Source organism: Ictalurus furcatus, chromosome 6 (assembly GCF_023375685.1).
Source record: "Ictalurus furcatus strain D&B chromosome 6, Billie_1.0, whole genome shotgun sequence".
In the NCBI taxonomy this organism is placed as follows: Eukaryota; Metazoa; Chordata; class Actinopteri; order Siluriformes; family Ictaluridae; genus Ictalurus; species Ictalurus furcatus.
Genome location: NC_071260.1, coordinates 18,759,627 through 18,776,653, shown reverse-complemented (window position 1 = coordinate 18,776,653; position 17,027 = coordinate 18,759,627). Strand labels below are relative to the sequence as shown.

General features: G+C 39.2%; 1 protein-coding gene across 1 annotated transcript; it reads right to left on the bottom strand.

Annotated features, from left to right (window-relative positions):
- Nucleotides 1-1,817: 1,817 nt before the first annotated feature.
- dnajc15 (DnaJ (Hsp40) homolog, subfamily C, member 15) lies at nucleotides 1,818-15,214 on the bottom strand. Its single transcript, XM_053626903.1, has 6 exons — nucleotides 15,092-15,214; nucleotides 13,960-14,011; nucleotides 8,515-8,588; nucleotides 7,656-7,732; nucleotides 6,047-6,117; nucleotides 1,818-2,312 (listed from the first exon to the last, which is right to left on the bottom strand). The coding sequence occupies exons 1-6, from the start codon at nucleotides 15,197-15,199 to the stop codon at nucleotides 2,242-2,244; spliced, it is 453 nt and encodes a 150-aa protein (XP_053482878.1). The 5' UTR covers nucleotides 15,200-15,214; the 3' UTR covers nucleotides 1,818-2,241.
- Nucleotides 15,215-17,027: the final 1,813 nt, after the last annotated feature.

Here is a 17,027-nt window from a genome sequence, read left to right as displayed (position 1 = left end):
TAATTATCTCCGGATTTGTTTATGAAATGAGGGGAAAAAAACACCTTAAAGTACAATTTATATCCTTCCCAATGACAATGACTTTACTGCATTATGAAATTATTTGTGTGGCACTGCTAATCAGTATGAAAATGATTTTCAATGCTCACCATAAGATGCTGTTGATATTCTGTTGTAGTAATCATGTATGATGTACACGTATATCACATTTACACCATTTCTGTTACAGCAAAAACAAATGCAAAAATTTGCATCTCCTTACGACAATATGAGGCAAAAATTACCCAAAAAAGACATTTATTGAAGTATGACGTTCATTAAAAGAAGATATTCATAGTTTTATTCGAGATAATGTGATATAAATATTCTCCAAGGCCATTCTAGTATGGTGCTCAACTAACAAGGCTTTCTCTTCGGCACCATTCTGTTTCTCATAAGAGTTTAACACATACATCACATCTCATTTCATAAAGACTCAAAGGCTCCATACTAAACAGAGCTGAAAATGTAGGTCACAAAGTCTGTGTTTGTACTCACAAGCTCTGCTTGTCTCATGACTCAGAGTTTTTGATGTGAAATGGAATTTAAAAACCTGGCAGATGTGTGGAGTGCACTACACAATCTAGCTAGCTTTGTGCACATACTTATATTTATTCAAAACTGAAGCTCAAACATTATGGCACGGTATCAATAAAGGAAACCGTATGGAAGCGTACATTATTCCTTTCTACAGATGAATGCAAAGTCTCATCTATGATGAGTGAATAGTGGGGCTCAGATAGCGAGCACACAGCATGACTAGCAGTTGTGGAGAGTCAGGAAAGTCACATGTGCTCAAAAACCACACACAAACTGACCCTTAATAGAGGGTCTTGGGAAGACATGACCTTGCTTTTAGCAAACCAGATGAAAAACTATACTATATTGAACTACTTAGTAAAAATGGCACAGAGGAAAAAAACCTGTATAAGAAACCCAATAACTAAGAACCCATGTAAAAATACAGTACATGCTAATGCTAGGGGAAATGTCCAAGCTATTATAATATAAATATAAGTTTTATGAAGTGAACATTCTAACCCATCTGTCTCTAAAGCTTGGTGAGGTAGAAAACAACTTCACCGGATAGGTAAAGGCATGAAGAATGCTTGGCTCTTTTATTTTACAATACCTAATGGAAATGCACCATAGGGAGAGAAGGACATGCAGAGAGCAGGCTTGTTCAGAAACTCCATGCAGAGTTCACAGCAAGTGCGCAGGCTGAAAATAGCTGCAGTCACAGGAGGGGTCAGGGCAACAGAGACCGACAGGGCAGCCTGAGTGTAACACAGCTTTAGTCAGACAACAGCAGAACACTCACCTCTGATATACTTACTGTATACATGCAAGTAATCGATGTCAGTTACAGCATCTAAGCAGGGCTGGGCCAGGAGAGAAAAGCAGACAAAATCCACACATCACTGCCAGACTGTGAGGAAGGCAGAAGAAGGATGACAATTGTTTCTGCCTGTGCTTTTCATAGCACCTATTTTACTAGGAGATTGAGACTAGCTCTCCATTATAAAAACAGGGCAGTTGTAAAGATCAAATTGACACATGCTGAAATTGATTGGATTGTTTCCATGACATATTCTATTCTGCACTGGTCTAACTTTGGAAACTTAATTGATTGCTTGTGCATTCGGGTGAACGTTTTTCTCAGCACCTGTAAACATTTCCACACATTATATTTATTAATTTTGCAGATGCTTTTATCCAAAGCAACTTACAAATGAGGATGATGAGCACATAAAATTAACAGCCCCTTACACTCACTATTATTAACCAGAACAGTTTATTCAGTCTTATAAATAATATTCTACAAGCATTACTCCATCTAGCTTAGCTTTGAGAACGTACATTTCTACCTGTACAGTTCTGCAAACCAGACTGATGGTTTTTAGCAGACATATCAAAAACATTTACAATGCAGCTTCAATAATGATGTTAATATATATGAATGCTTCCAATCTACAACATGGGTCCTTTAACACATAAGATCCAGATCTGATGCCTGATTCACAGAGGTTGAGGTTCTTGGCTGACAAAACAGCAATGCAGAGCCTCGGAGTTGGCTGGGTCAGAACATGTGAGAGGATATCGGTCAGTGTGAGGTCAGGAAGCGGAGGAGGAACAACAGGCAGAGGTTGAAAGTGAACAGAAAAAAGGCTGAGCGAATGGTGCTTTGAAGAACGCAGGCAGTTAACTCCGATGGCCAGACTCGAGCAGATCTTTTGCTTCATTGATCTTCGCTGCCAAATATGGAGATCCACCTGCAGAAGAAGCATCAATTACCCATCATGTTTTGTGTGTTTTTTCCCCCTTTCCTCCTACACTCCACATAGTAAAGCAGCTAAAGCTGGAGCTTTACACAGCATGCAAAATATGTATGTTGAAGGAGCTAATAGTGGGCTCCAAATGGTGACTGATATCACTGAAAACACAGTGCCTAATCAATCACAAGTGCATAATACAGATTTGATAACACATCTGTGCTTTGTAACACAACAAAAAAAAGACAAAATACTGTTGTAGATTAAATATACAGTGTCCTCCACTAATATTGGAACCCATGGTAAATATGAGCAAAGAAGGCTGTGAAAAATTGCCTTTATTGTTTAACCTTTTGTTAAAAAATTCACAAAAATACTCTGATCTCATGGATATACATTTGTTAAATATACGTGTGCAACAATTATTGGCACCCTTTTAGTCAATACTTTTTGCTACCTCCCTTTGGCAAGATAACAGCTCTGAGTCTTCTCCTATAATGCCTGATGAGGTTGGAGAATATATGGCAAGGGATCTGAGACCATTCCTCAACACAGAATCTCTCCAGGTCCTACAAATTACGAGGCCCACACTGGTAGATTCTCCTCTTCATGTTAACCCCACAGGTTTTCTATGGGCTTCAAGTCAGGGGACTGGGGTGGCCATGGCAGGACCTTGATTTTGTGGTCAGTAAACCATTTTAGTGTTGATTTTGATGTATGTTTTGGATCATTGTCCTGCTGTAAGATACAACCACGGCCCGTTTTAAGCTTTCTGCCAGAGGCAGTCAGGTTTCATTTAATATCTGTTGATATTTGATAGAGTCAATGAAGCCATGTATCCTGACAAAATGTCCAGGTCCTCTGGCAGAAAAACAGCCACAAAACATTAAAGAGCCTACACCATATTTAACCGTGGGCATGAGGTACTTTTCCATATGGCTACCTCTCTGTGTGATCCAAAACCACCTCTGGTGTTTATTGCCAAAAAGCTCTATTTTGGTTTCATCTGACCACAGAACCCGATCCCATTTGAAGTTCCAGTAGTGTCTGGCAAACTGAAGATGCTTGAGTTTATTTTTGGATGAGAGTAGAGGCTTTTTTCTTGAAACACTTCCAAATAACTTGTGGTGATGTAGGTGACTTCGGATTGTAGTTTTGGAGACTTTCTGACTTCTGCAATTCTCTAGCTGTGATCCTTGGAGAGTTTTTGGCCACTCGAACCATCCTCTTCACAGTGTGTTGAGACAATATAAACACATGTCCAATTCCTGGTTAATTCATAACATTTCCAGTTGACTGGAACTTTTTAATTATTGCCCTGATGTTGTAAATGGGCATTTTCAATGCTTGTGCAATGCTTGTGGTCTTATAGCCACTCCCCATTTTGCGAAGCTCAACAACCTTTTGCCGCACATCACAGCTATATTGCTTGGTCTTACCATTGTTATAAATGACTAAGGGAATTTGGAGTGCGTTACCTCATATTTATACCCCTGTGAAACAGGAACTCATGGTTGAACAATTTCCTTTCCACTTATATGTAATATGCTTACACATTACTTAGCTAATAGTTTCATTAACCCAAAATTACTTCAAACATGGGCACCAGCTCCATGACTGCTCTGGAGCTCGAATACCTCAATATTTCACATTTGATATTTAGGCCCAATTTAACATACATGTTAAATGTTGTGCTTTGTGAACATCTGTTCGACTTACAGTGAGAGCCTCATTCTAAGACTACTAGACAAAGATGCTCTGCACAGATTCCATAATCTTTTATCCACCATCATTTTTTAGTTCTAACTGCTATTTGTCTGATTTCTGGTGAAAAGGATCAAGATATCTCATTTTCAATTGGGTAACTATACAATTCTGTAGTTTGTGTCCTTATACCACATTAGACAACAGCCAATAGGAAACAATGGTGAGTAGTGCTGCAGAGAAACACCATCATTTTTGTCAAACTCCAGGAAGGATCACCTTTGTACTCGGGCTCTTTTATAGTTGGCACTTATGACCTCAAATAGTGTGCTATTATTATTTTTTTTTTTTACATTTTAAATTTTTGATCATTTTGTAATAGTGTTTTCTGCATGAGCAGCTTTAATTTGCCTTGACTGACATCTTCAGAGTCAGAATGTGACGCTGTGACCTCGTCCAGCCTTTAGGCTATTCATCATGGAAAAAATTCACAAACACGCACACTGCCTGCTCTCACCAACGAGTGTGTCGGGAGCAGTGGCGGTTATAAATTGGAGAACAAACTGGAGAGTGACCAGGTATCAGGGAGCAGCTGCTAATCTGTCTGCATGCCAGAGAGGGAGCAGCAAAAGCAACACAGCTTGCAGTGACAGACTTAATTACAAATGGCTCGTGCAAACACACACACACACACAACTTAAATCTAAAAGTTTAAGCTCATCTTTAACACCCTCATAAAAACACAGAACAAGTCAGTGCCTGTGGCTGATGACATGACTTTCCAGGTACTTTAATATTTGAAGAGATGTGCTTTTAAAAGACTTCAGTTAAACTAAACACAGACAGCCATCGAGACCATGCTCAAACATCCACACAGATTCACTGATAGCAAGCTAATGAAGGCTAATTCAACAGTCATTCCATGTCATTACTCAGGCCGTGAGAAATAGTCATCAATAGTCATCAGCCGAGAAATAGTTGCAGCACACTGCCATTACTGGAAAACCGGACAAACAAATGACATGAATATTGATCGTGACCTAATCGCTTGACTGAAGTCAAAATCATGACAAATGTCATACAAAGAGCTGTATTCCATGTGTGCACAGCAAAGTATAGAGAATCCATTCATCTAATTAATGGAACAGTAATTTCCCACTGAAACTGGGTTTGACATCAGATCAGCAGATTAAGACAAAACATGGGATGCAATCACTCTTTATGATGATTTATGAAGCCTACAGTGTCTCGTTCTGTCAACATCTCATGCCAAGAAATGTTGTAGACGCCCATAACTGGGGATCTGTTCTTTCCTCTGACGGGATTAGATATTCACTCTACTCGCCTACGCCTTCCGCATAATAAAATGGATGTTACTGCTACATGTGTATTTGTGGTGCAGCTTTAATGAGCAATATTTCTCTGCAGAACAGGTCTCTCCCTCTCTGCAGAGCATCTTGCTCATGGTTAAAGGCCTTATCTTTCAGCCACAGATAGGCATCACAAAGCACACTGTAACAGTGTCCTGGGGGAGCAGAGGAGCGCTGGACTGGCTGGCAGGCAGGTAGACACACACACACACACACACACACACACACACACACACACACACACACACACACACACAGAGCTCAGGTCTGTGAAAAATGCAGGTGGTGGAAGGAAAAGCTAGACGTGAGGGGAGCCATTAACCTTGAGCAGGGAAACAAATCACAGGGCAGCTGTTTTTTGTTTTGTTTTTTTAAATTGCACCTATCTGTAGTTGACTGTATTGGACAAGTCTAAAAGGCCACAGAAAAATTCAGGGCACTAGTAAATTCATTGGTCAAAGACCACAGAATATTATACATGTATCCATATATGCTTAATCTTTTTATACCACATAAATGTCAGGATTGGTTATGTAATTAACCTGCTGCTGAATAAAAACAATGGACAAAATACAGAAGAAAGATTAGTTAAAAATATAAATTTAAAGAAAATATATTTAACCGTTTGTGACATAGGCTTGCAGAATAAAAGCCACTTACCTTTATCTGGATGATTTAGGACCATGATCCTCCTATGGGCTTCTCGCACCTTTGTCTTGGTGCTTGTTGGACTGTGCAAAGGGAAACATGCATGAAACAATCATTGGTAAATGACAGCACATCTCCATCTAGTGGCCATATAGCAAATACGACGAACCCAATTATTCTCCCAGCATTAAGATCTCGAGCAGTACTTGGTTCAAACAAATCATCAGCATTATCAAAATGGCCTCTACAGACAAAAGCTGTGTAAAGGTTCCAGAAAAAAGGTGTAAAGGCTGTTAGCCACTCACCTTCACACTAGAGTCTTACAGTGAAAAAATATCACCTTCCATAACTAGACCCTCAATAAATCTGGTGATAAACATATGGAATAAGTCCTAACTGATAAACCATCTTAGAGGATCTACTGAAAACAATGGTCTGCCCAAAAGGAACTGTGGTCATTTACATACATAGGGAGCATGCCATCAAGCATGCCATCAGGCCAGATTGCCTAGGTTTGATTCATCAGTATCATAGTTCATGAACTGAGGGCTCATATTGGCTACAGCACTCCAGATGGCTTTATAAGGCGGCACAGATGGGAGTGTAAATCAGTCCAATTGCTTATCCTCACCATTTTTTAAGAGATCCCTTTTTCTCAAAATGATAAAGCGAAAGACAAACTGATGCAACCCTTTTGAACGCAAATTTCTTTGTGAAACATTTCATCAAAAGATTTTTTGTGAAACATTTCATTGTGGAACAGCAGAGACTAGGTACAGATTGAATTGTAATGTCTTGTAACGACTATGTTTCATCTCATTCACTAGAAGCAGCATGCTCCCCATACTGAATGGAAGTGCTAATTAAATAGTGTCTTTCAGGGGACATTAAAAGAGTGACTCCAGCGGCCATTTGTCCTGTTGTCACGCCCTGTCTGCATCTCTGGCCCTGGACACCATGACGTAATCACTAAGAGGGGGTTAGAAAGCCAACCATAGAAAGACATTCCATGTTAAATTTAACTGTAGCAAGTGATGCGGCAAGTGCTGCATCTCTCTTCTCTTCTATGCGTTTAAATGCAAGGTATGTTTAAACCTGCATGAATTAAGCTTATTTAACCGAGCTGAGAAGCTATATTTGATAGTAAGTAAAATAAAGGAACACAGCCAAGCAATGCTCATCACTGTGTGGTGCAGTCAAATGACACCTTAACAGAGAAAAGGAAAAAATGAGCAGCAACGATATGATGCAAAGTCCACCACAGAGAGGGTAATAGAGCCAGGGTGAGTCACAGCTGGTGTGAAACCCTGACGACACTTCTTCATTCCTCCTGCACTAGAGAAATTTCGGGTGGTCCTTGACTGAGCAGATTACAAAGCTAAAGACAAGACTGTGGTTTACGGCCGTCACCGCCACTAGGATCAAAGTTAAGACATGAAACCAAAAAGACAGTCTTTTAACAGGACCACATGCCCTGCTGGGAAAACTAGTGATTCAGCGCATTCACATGTTGCGAAAGAAAAAGCCTTTGTTCATATAGACCAACGCACTAAGGAACAATTAAAACATGGAACTAATGTGAGAGAAGGCTGAGAAGAACACATAGGAATCACATTCTTACCTGATCCCTAGAACCAGACTGGCTTCCCGCTTAGTCATCTTCTGCTCAAATCCACCTTTGTAATACGCCGAGAATGCCTGGTGAAATACATTAAAATATATAACGTTCAGACAGAGGGAGGTCCTCCACAATAATACAAAAAACAGCTAACAAAACTTGGTTCGACGGTCATTAAGGATGTTTATATTACAAGCCTTATTTGTTTCTGAACATTTTTGTTCAAAGCCCTTTTTTTCCATGTTTGTTTATGACCTGTATCTAAGATTAATGTAACACATGCACATATTTTCAAATTAATGTATAAAGCATGGTTTAAATGTGTTAGGATAAACAAAATGGTGGGATCCAAACATCATCACCAAACAACATCAACCCACCTTTAGGCAGTAAAGAAGACTGACTACTGTGACAAGCAAGAGCCAATGGCTAATCGAGGAGCAATAGAGTAGACAGAGTTAAAGATCAAAGATAATACTATATAATGAGAGGAGAAAGTATTCAGTATTGCAGTTGAGGTTTAGCTAATCTTAAAGTGGTGGATTGTGGGTCAAATGAGGTTTACATGCATGCCACAACCTCAAAGCATTGAGGGGGGAATCAATCAATATGAACTCAAGTCCGAGGTGAAACTGCAACTCCACGAGAATGAAACCCCACAAGTGGAAGGTTAACATGCCAAAAATGCTTCTGGCCATACAACATGCAGCATAAAACTTGGAAAAATTGAAGAACATTTAACAATTTATGACTGCCTAAAACTGATTATGAAACTGCAGGATTCAAAAAGATGTTCTACACAAAATATTTGAAAAACAGTTTTATTTTGTAGACTGCCGAGTTAACAAAGTTTGTTACTTACTGAAGAGGGAAACTTTTTGGCAGTTTCTGTGATAACTTGACCAAGAGGTTTCCATAAGTGGAAGGCATATCGACCTAAAAATAAATGAAAGATTAAGGAGATTATTGGGTTAAATGAGATTATTGGGTTAAATGTGTTCCATCGATCTAACAAATTGAGGCATCAGAATAGCTGGCATGAAGGCAAAGCCAAATACAAAAACACTTTTATTCAAGTTTAATAAATGGAAAAGTCTCCCTTCAGCTTCCCTCTATATTTTGTGGCCACAGTGTTGGCCATCATCCGTGTTTCTCTCCTGAACCAAATCAGCACCCAAAAAAAAGTGTCAACATAAGAGGCTCTGCTTGGGATTATGAAGAAAAAGTTGTAGTATGAAGAGGGAATTAAAAACATACAACACCTACCTATATTATATATACACACATTAAATGTACATATTACATATAATCCCAGAAAACAAAAACATCTTTAATAGAAACTCCTTCAAAATACATACTCCGTAATAAATGTGTTCGCATAACCAACACTGAAGGCACTGAGTGTTTGAAAACCTGAAAAAATCTAAAAGATGATAATAAAATAAACTCCTTTTTGAGTTATTTGTAGTTCCTGAAGAGAATATGGTGTGGATAATTGTGAAACGTTTTAGGACATGCTGAAAGATTGTTAACTGGACAGTTATTTTACTTTCACCCTGAAAAAAGGCTTGCTCCTCTCTGAGCCAAAGCCCTTGCGCCTCTCTGAGCCCTTAGCAGACCACACACTGCTTGGAAAGAGATTTTTGGCTGGAGAGCTGTACTGGAAGAGGAATTAGGTAACTTCCTCGAAGCAACCACAAGTGTTGTTCCATGATGACCTCATACAATCACAGTTGGGTATCAAGCCTATTAACAAGCATTACCTATTCTATGAAGGTAGGGAGTCAGGCAGATACACCTACCAGGAAAGAAAAAAGTAAACGTTCTGATGACCGGAGTTGGGATCATTTAATCACCCGGGTTTAGGCTTTTAAAAGTTGTAGTCATTCATTTTATGGTAAAGAGGCTTTGGGTTTTTTGTGCTAATGGCAGCCTTGGCCTTGTTAATCATCGTAAGGATTTTCTGAGGACTTGAAAAATCTCTTACAGTAATACTTTTAAAAACTTTCAAGGGACTAACCATCATTTTCTACTATACGTGGCCCACTGCCACATTTCATTCAGCCCACACAGACTTGCAAAAAATAATATTGAAACAGTCCATAGTACCTACTATTTAGCATTTTCCCACCATCTAGAATTCACAGCATAGCTACAGCCAATCATGTGTATCTGTGAGCTCGTGGATGCAAAAGGGGAGTGCTTTTCTGAACTGTGTTATGCCGCCACATGATGCAGCATGAGCAGCAATATTAAAAATTGTGGTTGGCTGGATTCACGTGTCTCGGAGGAAGCATGTGTTAGCCTTTACCCTCCAAGGTTGGTGGCTGTCGTATGATAGTGGTGACTGGTGGGTGGGAATTGGCCAAGACTCAATAAGGGAGAAATTCTCAAAAACAATTTTACTCTTTGAGATCCATCCATCCATCAATCTTCTGTACCTCTCATTCAACACAGGGTGGCAGGGGAGCGTGGAGCCTATCCCAGGGAACTCGGGGCACAAGCTGGACAGGGTGCCAACCCATCGCAAACACATTCACATACTACGGACAATTTAGACATTCCAATCATTCTACAACGCAAGTCTTTGGACTGGCGAGGAAACCAGAGAACCTGGAGGAAACCCCCAAAGCACGGGGTGAACATGCAAACTCTGAACATACAGGGAGGAGGTGGGATTCAAACCCCCCAACCCCAGAGGTGCGAGGCAAATGTGCCAACCTCTAAACTACCATGCCCCTGACTCTTCAAGTTGCTGTCAATATTTTTCCTGTCCAGTAAAATACCTGATTTAATAAAATCCTTTTTCTAATAAATCAATAAGAAATGTGTTACTATGATTTCATTAATGAAGTATAACTGGCTTAAGTATAATTGTTTTATTGGTTTAAAACCTGGAACATTCATAGATCGTTCGATTATTGCAGTCACACTGAGAATTTTTATAAAGACAGCAATTACAGTTGTCTTAAGATTATTACTTGTCGCACTACTTGGCTGAATTCTATAACAGACTGTGATAACGTGTGATGCGTCAGATTATACACTGTCTAACAACAGACCTGCAATTAATCATGAGATGAAACACTAAAGCCATGATGAGACATATGATATTGAAACAAGACAATATCGACACACATTTGTCATAAAAAATATTGACATGAAACATTAATATATTTTTCATGTTTTAATTATAACTTTAATTATTATTTAATTATTGTTATTTCTTTATTATAAGAACTATGTCATTTATTTCATGATGAATCGAACAGGGCAATATCAATACATTGTATTTTAAGAAAAGTAGAGCAGGCATCATAATATAAGGTGCAATTTTCCCCTGATAATAACATTCTTTTAATCCTATTCAGTATCATAAATGTATTTCATGGCAATGTTATTAATATGGAAAGATTGTTCAGTTTCATAGCATGGTCCAGCCAGCCTTGAGAGAAACCAGTCATATGAACAGAAACATGCTTCAAAGTGAGCTTGAGGCGAAAAGGATCTATTTTTCTGTTCATGATTATGTTTAGGTTACATTTCACCATTGCGGCTACAGTATTTGAAGCCATGCACATAATCCAGTGCTGCCCTCCTACAACTGTCATAACAGTGCTCACTTTGATGTTGCCAGAACTTTGCTGTCAGCTGCCTTTGGCAGCAGTGGCACTAAATTGGCTGCTGGTGAGCACATCAAGTTCTCAGACAGTTCACATCAAGTTCTACAGTGTAAAGCTTAAAATATTTTGAGGAAAAAAAGTTGTGTTCTCTGTTATGGAAATGCCATTACATATCTCCTATCTTAAGCAACTACTGTTTACAGAGTTTTTATAAAAAATGTTTTCTGCAGACATAGCCTAACATCCACCTGCAAGAACAGAACAAACAGAAACACACGGCCTCCTGATTTAATAAATACACTGACTGAAGGCAGTTTCTTTTAGTACTGAGACTGGCCAGACAACAAGCTGGCAAGATCCCATACAGCGTTTTCAGGTGAATAAGTCCATCCATCCACTTCTCATACCGCTTACCCTACACAGTGTCACGGGGAGCCAGGAGCCTATCCCAGGGAACTCAAAGCACAAGGCGGGGGACACCCTGGACTGGGGGCCAGCCCATCACAGGGCACAATCATACACATAGTCATGTGAAAAAATAAGTACACCCCATGGAAATTGTTGGCTTTTTTTAAAAAAAAAATATATATATATATATATATATATATATATGGCCTCTGAACCTAGTGTTGCACCCTTTAGCAGAAATAACTTCTTGTAGGTGTTTCGCATTGTCCACCAGGATTGCTGGAAATTCTGACCACTCTTCCATCCAGTATTCTTTCAGTTGCATGATGTTTGAGGGATTTCTTGCATGTACTGTCCATTTCAAATCCCCCCACAACATTTCAATGTGATTCAAAACTGGGCTTTGACTAGGCCATTCCATAACCCTCCAAATCTACTTTTTGAGCCATTTATTGGTGGATTTGCTAGTGTGCTTAGGATTATTATCCTGTTGAAAGGTACACTCCCAGACCTGTACCAAGCCTTAATCTTTGCTCTCGTCTCATGGTTTTTTTATCCCGTTCCTTGTTTTGCTCCTATGCCCGTTTGCTGATCGCCTGACACCTCGCCTGTTTTAACACCATCATTTTGCCCTATCAATTTGGATTTATCTGCCTATATCTTTAATTAAAGCTCTTAACTGCACTTGTATCCGTCTGCTCCTCCATTACACGATACCACATCATTTCAATGGGATTCAAATCTTGGTTTTGACTAGGCCATTCCATAACCCTCCATTTATTCTTTTTGAGCCATTCCTCTGTGGATTTGCTAGTGTGCTTAGGATCATTATCCTGTTGAAAGTTCCACTTTCAGTTCAAATTCAACTTTCAGACAGTTGGCCTAACATTATCTTCATGCCCTCTTTGATATGATGCAGAATTCATAGTTGAATCAATGAATGCAAGCTCTCCAGTCCCTGTGGGAACAAAGCAACCCCAAACCATAACATTTCCTCCACTGTGCTTCACAGTTGGTATGAGGCGCTTCTCCTGAAAAGTTGTCTTTGGTCAGCGCTAAACATGTCTGCTGTTACTGTGGCCAAACAACTCTATCTTTAATTCATCTGTCCAGAGCACATTATTCCAAAAGGCCTGGTCTTTGGAGGACTTGCCTATATGCTCATTGGCAAACTGTAGTCTTGCTCTATAGTAAAACTATAGTCTGCCTCCCATGCAGGTCAAAATTGTGCAATCTCTGTCTGATTGTAGAAGCATGCACTTTGACACCAGCAGTTGCAAGACTTACCAGCAGATCCTCTGATGAAATTTTGGGGTTCTTGGAGAATTCTTTTTACATCAGACAGTCTGCTCTTGGGCTGAATTTGCTGGGATGGCCAGTCCTGGACAAACTGGCAGTCGATTGAAATTTGCACCATTTGTAGATTTTTTTTCATACAGTGGAATGATGCATTTCAAATAATTTGGAGATCTTTTTAAATCCCCTGCCGGACTCATAGGCATCCACAACCTTTTTGTCTGAAGGCCTTACAGACCTCTTTAGATCTTGGCATGAGGACACCACACACCTCAATGGCAAAGGGAACACCAGACACTAGACATGAGAGGGGTATAAATAAGACAGGTTCCACCTGCACTCCCTAAGCAGTAACCTGATTCTAATCTTGTGGATTTGAAGGTGTGATAAATGTAGGGGTGTACTTACTTTTTCCATGTGACTGATCTGTTGTTTTTTGTTGTTCTTGTTCATTTAAATTGTCAAAATTACTACAAAATGTAAATTTTGTGTGTCATTTAATAGAGTGCATCAACTTTATTAAAAGGCACTGTTTCAAGAAGGATCAAATGTTTGCTTGACCAAATAACATAAAAAAACAAAAAAAACAATTTCCACAGGATGCACTTATTTTTTCCACATGACTTCACACACTACAGACAATTATGGAAATGTGAATATAGTCACAGAAAAAAAAATAAATAAATAAAACAAACAAATACAAAACAAGCAAATGAATATACACTTCTGTAAAAGAAAAAAATGTAAGGTCAGCCTTTCTTATCACCAGATCTAACTCTGACCTTTTTAACTTCCATGTGAAATCAAAGACACGCTGGTTCATGCATAGATGAGAGATGAATCACTAAGTCAGTGAGAAACTACTGAGGATGGAGAGAGCTCAACCCTGTGGTGTATGTAACAGATTACAGAGGAAAATCCACTGTATCATAACGCTAAAATTATTTCTGAGCATTTAACTTTACATCAGTTTTGCTTACCTGCTAATCCTGCTACAGCAACACCAAGTCCAACTGCAATTAGTGTGCTGCCCTGTAAATGACAACAATACAAGTGAGTAATCTGCTTTTAACCAATTTTAATGGACTGCAAATATTTTGTGCTCATAGTGAATACATTTACATGAACAGCAGTAATCTAATTATTGACCTTATTCTGAATAAGACAATATTGTGATTAAGGTCACACGTCATTACGTCCCCACGCCACACCGTCGGACGTTCTCTCCAGAATTTCACACATCATCATACAGTTCTACGTTATGGTACCGTATACAGTTTTGGGGGTTTCATTTTTAATTTTATGAAAGCTTCAAGTGCAGGTAATTATTTGTCATGCTATACATGCAGATAGACGACTGCTTGAAGCCATGAGCTGCGTTCGAAACCGCGTACTTACCTACTATATAGTAGCCAAAATACATGCATTTCTCCTACTATATAGTAGGTAAGTACGTGGTTTCGGACGCAGCCGTGCTCTCTTGTTTGCCGCGTGTGTGTATGTGTCCTGTCGCAAAATGTGGTGAAAACTCCCACACGATGTTAATAGTGTAGTTAAGGTGTGTACATGTCTGTAATGCACTTTGATAATGTGACTAAAATAGGAATACTCCACATGACTTAATACGATTTGTGTTTGCTTCGAGTATGACTTTAGCCAGATTAAGGTAATCAATGATCTCTGTTTAGATGGTAGTTTCTTAATCGGGTTAATATCAGAATATTGTTGTCCATGTAAACGTACTGAACGTGCTCACGATTCAACTTTACACTTCAACGGCTACTAGTTACTGACATGGTAACTTGTGTATTTTAACCAAGATACGCAGTGAAGGTTATTTATCTGTACTTGACTTAAAGTGGATGGTCTGAAAGTTAGGTTTCGCAAAAAAAGATGGATGCTAAACACATAAACGAACAGCTAGACATCTAGCAGGCTAAAACTAGCGCATATGGAGCTAACTAGCTAATCAAAGTCACATAGATAACAGCTGGGGTCCTGGCTAGCCGCTACGTGCTACTCGTGTGTTTCAGAGCTTACACGAGCTAATGCGCCACTAACCGGTTTTTTATGAATACACGTCTTAAAAGCCACGCAGTAAAGTTTACTCACAACGCGTTTATCAATATCTGTTTCACTCCTCTGCTTAGGTCTGGGTGTATATTCGGCATATCTCAGAAGGTCACTATCCGTTGCTATACGACCGCCTGTACTCGCCATGTTTCGACGCTTAAGATAATCTACGGGTCGCCAGTTAGGACAAACGACACGCGCGAATCCGGAAAATTGTGTAACTAGTGTAATAAGACTAGATTGTAAATGCATTACAATTGTAATTATTTAACTGTAGATTGCAGTAAATACATTTCACTCACTGTCTTTACTTAGCCTGTTTTATATAACCTTCTTTATTAATCTACTTAATATTTACAGAGATTAATATATTATGGAATGTTGTTTTCTGAGTTTCAGGCATTTTTACCTCAGTATTTTTATGTTATTTATTTAATCTAATTGTTTTATTTAAGCTTATTTTCCATTTTAATTGAACCTGTTTTGTTGTTGAAACCTAATATAGTGTTTTATAAAGTGAGACTGAAACCGAAAATAGAATTTCACAAATCTAATCTATTTTCATTTCTTTAGCTTATGGAACACTGTTTTATTCCTGATGGCTATCATGACAGAAGGGATTTTACATACACATAGCATATTTCTAGCCCATGAAAACAGAAAAAGAGATTTGCAGTTTGAGTTTGTAGATTAAGTTCGTCTGACTGTGATTTTTGTAAGAGGAAGCGAGTAGGTTTTCTAATTGTTGGAGTGGAAATAATTTAATCATAGTGCATAAAGTAGACCTATCCCTGCTTTTAAAAAAAACAGTAGAACCCATCACAGAAATTTCAATGGTTTCCACTACAAATACCATTACAAACCATGAGCTATCCATTAAAACCATTACCGTTGTTGGTTCTTAAATGGTATCCTCTAGACATAACGCACCACCAATAGAAGCCAATAAATTACCAGTAGAGACCCACAGGGACCATTACAGTTACCATTAAAACCAATATAATTCCCATTATAACCAATAAACCATTACAAATTCTATGAGGGTTTCTACTGTTGACAAGTGTTCTTCCTTTTGCCTCTAATTTGCATTTTCAGTGAAGTGGTGAACCTGCCATGGCTTCTGTTGACCGCTCCCCTCCTGTTACATAGAGCAGAATACAATCACTGAATGCAAACATATTTGATACTTTATTTATTGGCAGCTCTATCACCTGTCACCTGCTCTAATATATCATCAGTATGCAAAGTGACATAAATGACACTGGTCTGCAGATATCCCTGCTTGATGTTGGCTGTGCTCCAAACAAAACAGCTGCCTTTGCTGTTTGAGAAGATACCTGTTTCATTATTCAAAATAGGTGCCTTTTTGGCACAATAAATTGCCATTTTGAAATGTTTATTTTAAAGAGTATATGCATGACTTGTGGAAACAATACTGGCCCATCTCAGCCATTTATATCCTAAGAGTTTTATTCAAATGTACCTATACAGCCCTTTTACTTGTGAGCTGCTGTTCACAAGTATCTGGTAGTGAATTCAACTTGCTTACATGTAATTACTTACACTGTCTTGCAAATTAAGTGCCACTTATTACAAGGGGGCCTGGGAGTATGCCCATCCGGTCTACATGTGTTTTGTGGATCTGGAGAAGGCGTATGACCAAGTCCCCAGGGGTCTACTGTGGGAGATGCTGAGGGAGTATGGGGTGAGGGGTTCCCTTCTTAGGGCTATCCAATCGCTGTACGCCCAAAGCGAGAGCTGTGTCCAGATGCTCGGCAAAAAGTCGGACTTGTTCCAGGTGGGGGTTGGTCTCCGCCAGGGCTGCGCTTTGTCACCAATCCTGTTTATGATATTTATGGACAGGATATCGAGGCGTAGTCATGGTGGGGAGGGGTTGCGGTTTGGTGACCTGAGGATCTCATCGCTGCTTTTTCCAGATGATGTGGTCCTGATGGCATCATCGGTCCGTGACCTC

What these genes read in the sequence shown, in the direction of transcription:
- dnajc15 (XM_053626903.1), bottom strand. Translation starts at nt 15,199, where the DNA reads ATGGCGAGTACAGGCGGTCGTATAGCAACGGATAGTGACCTTCTGAGA. An exon ending in TGCTGTAGCAGGATTAGCAG is followed by an intron (nt 8,589 to 13,959) that starts GTAAGCAAAACT and finishes ATTTATTTTTAG; the next exon opens with GTCGATATGCCTTCCACTTA. An exon ending in CCAAAAAGTTTCCCTCTTCA is followed by an intron (nt 7,733 to 8,514) that starts GTAAGTAACAAA and finishes GTATTTCACCAG; the next exon opens with GCATTCTCGGCGTATTACAA.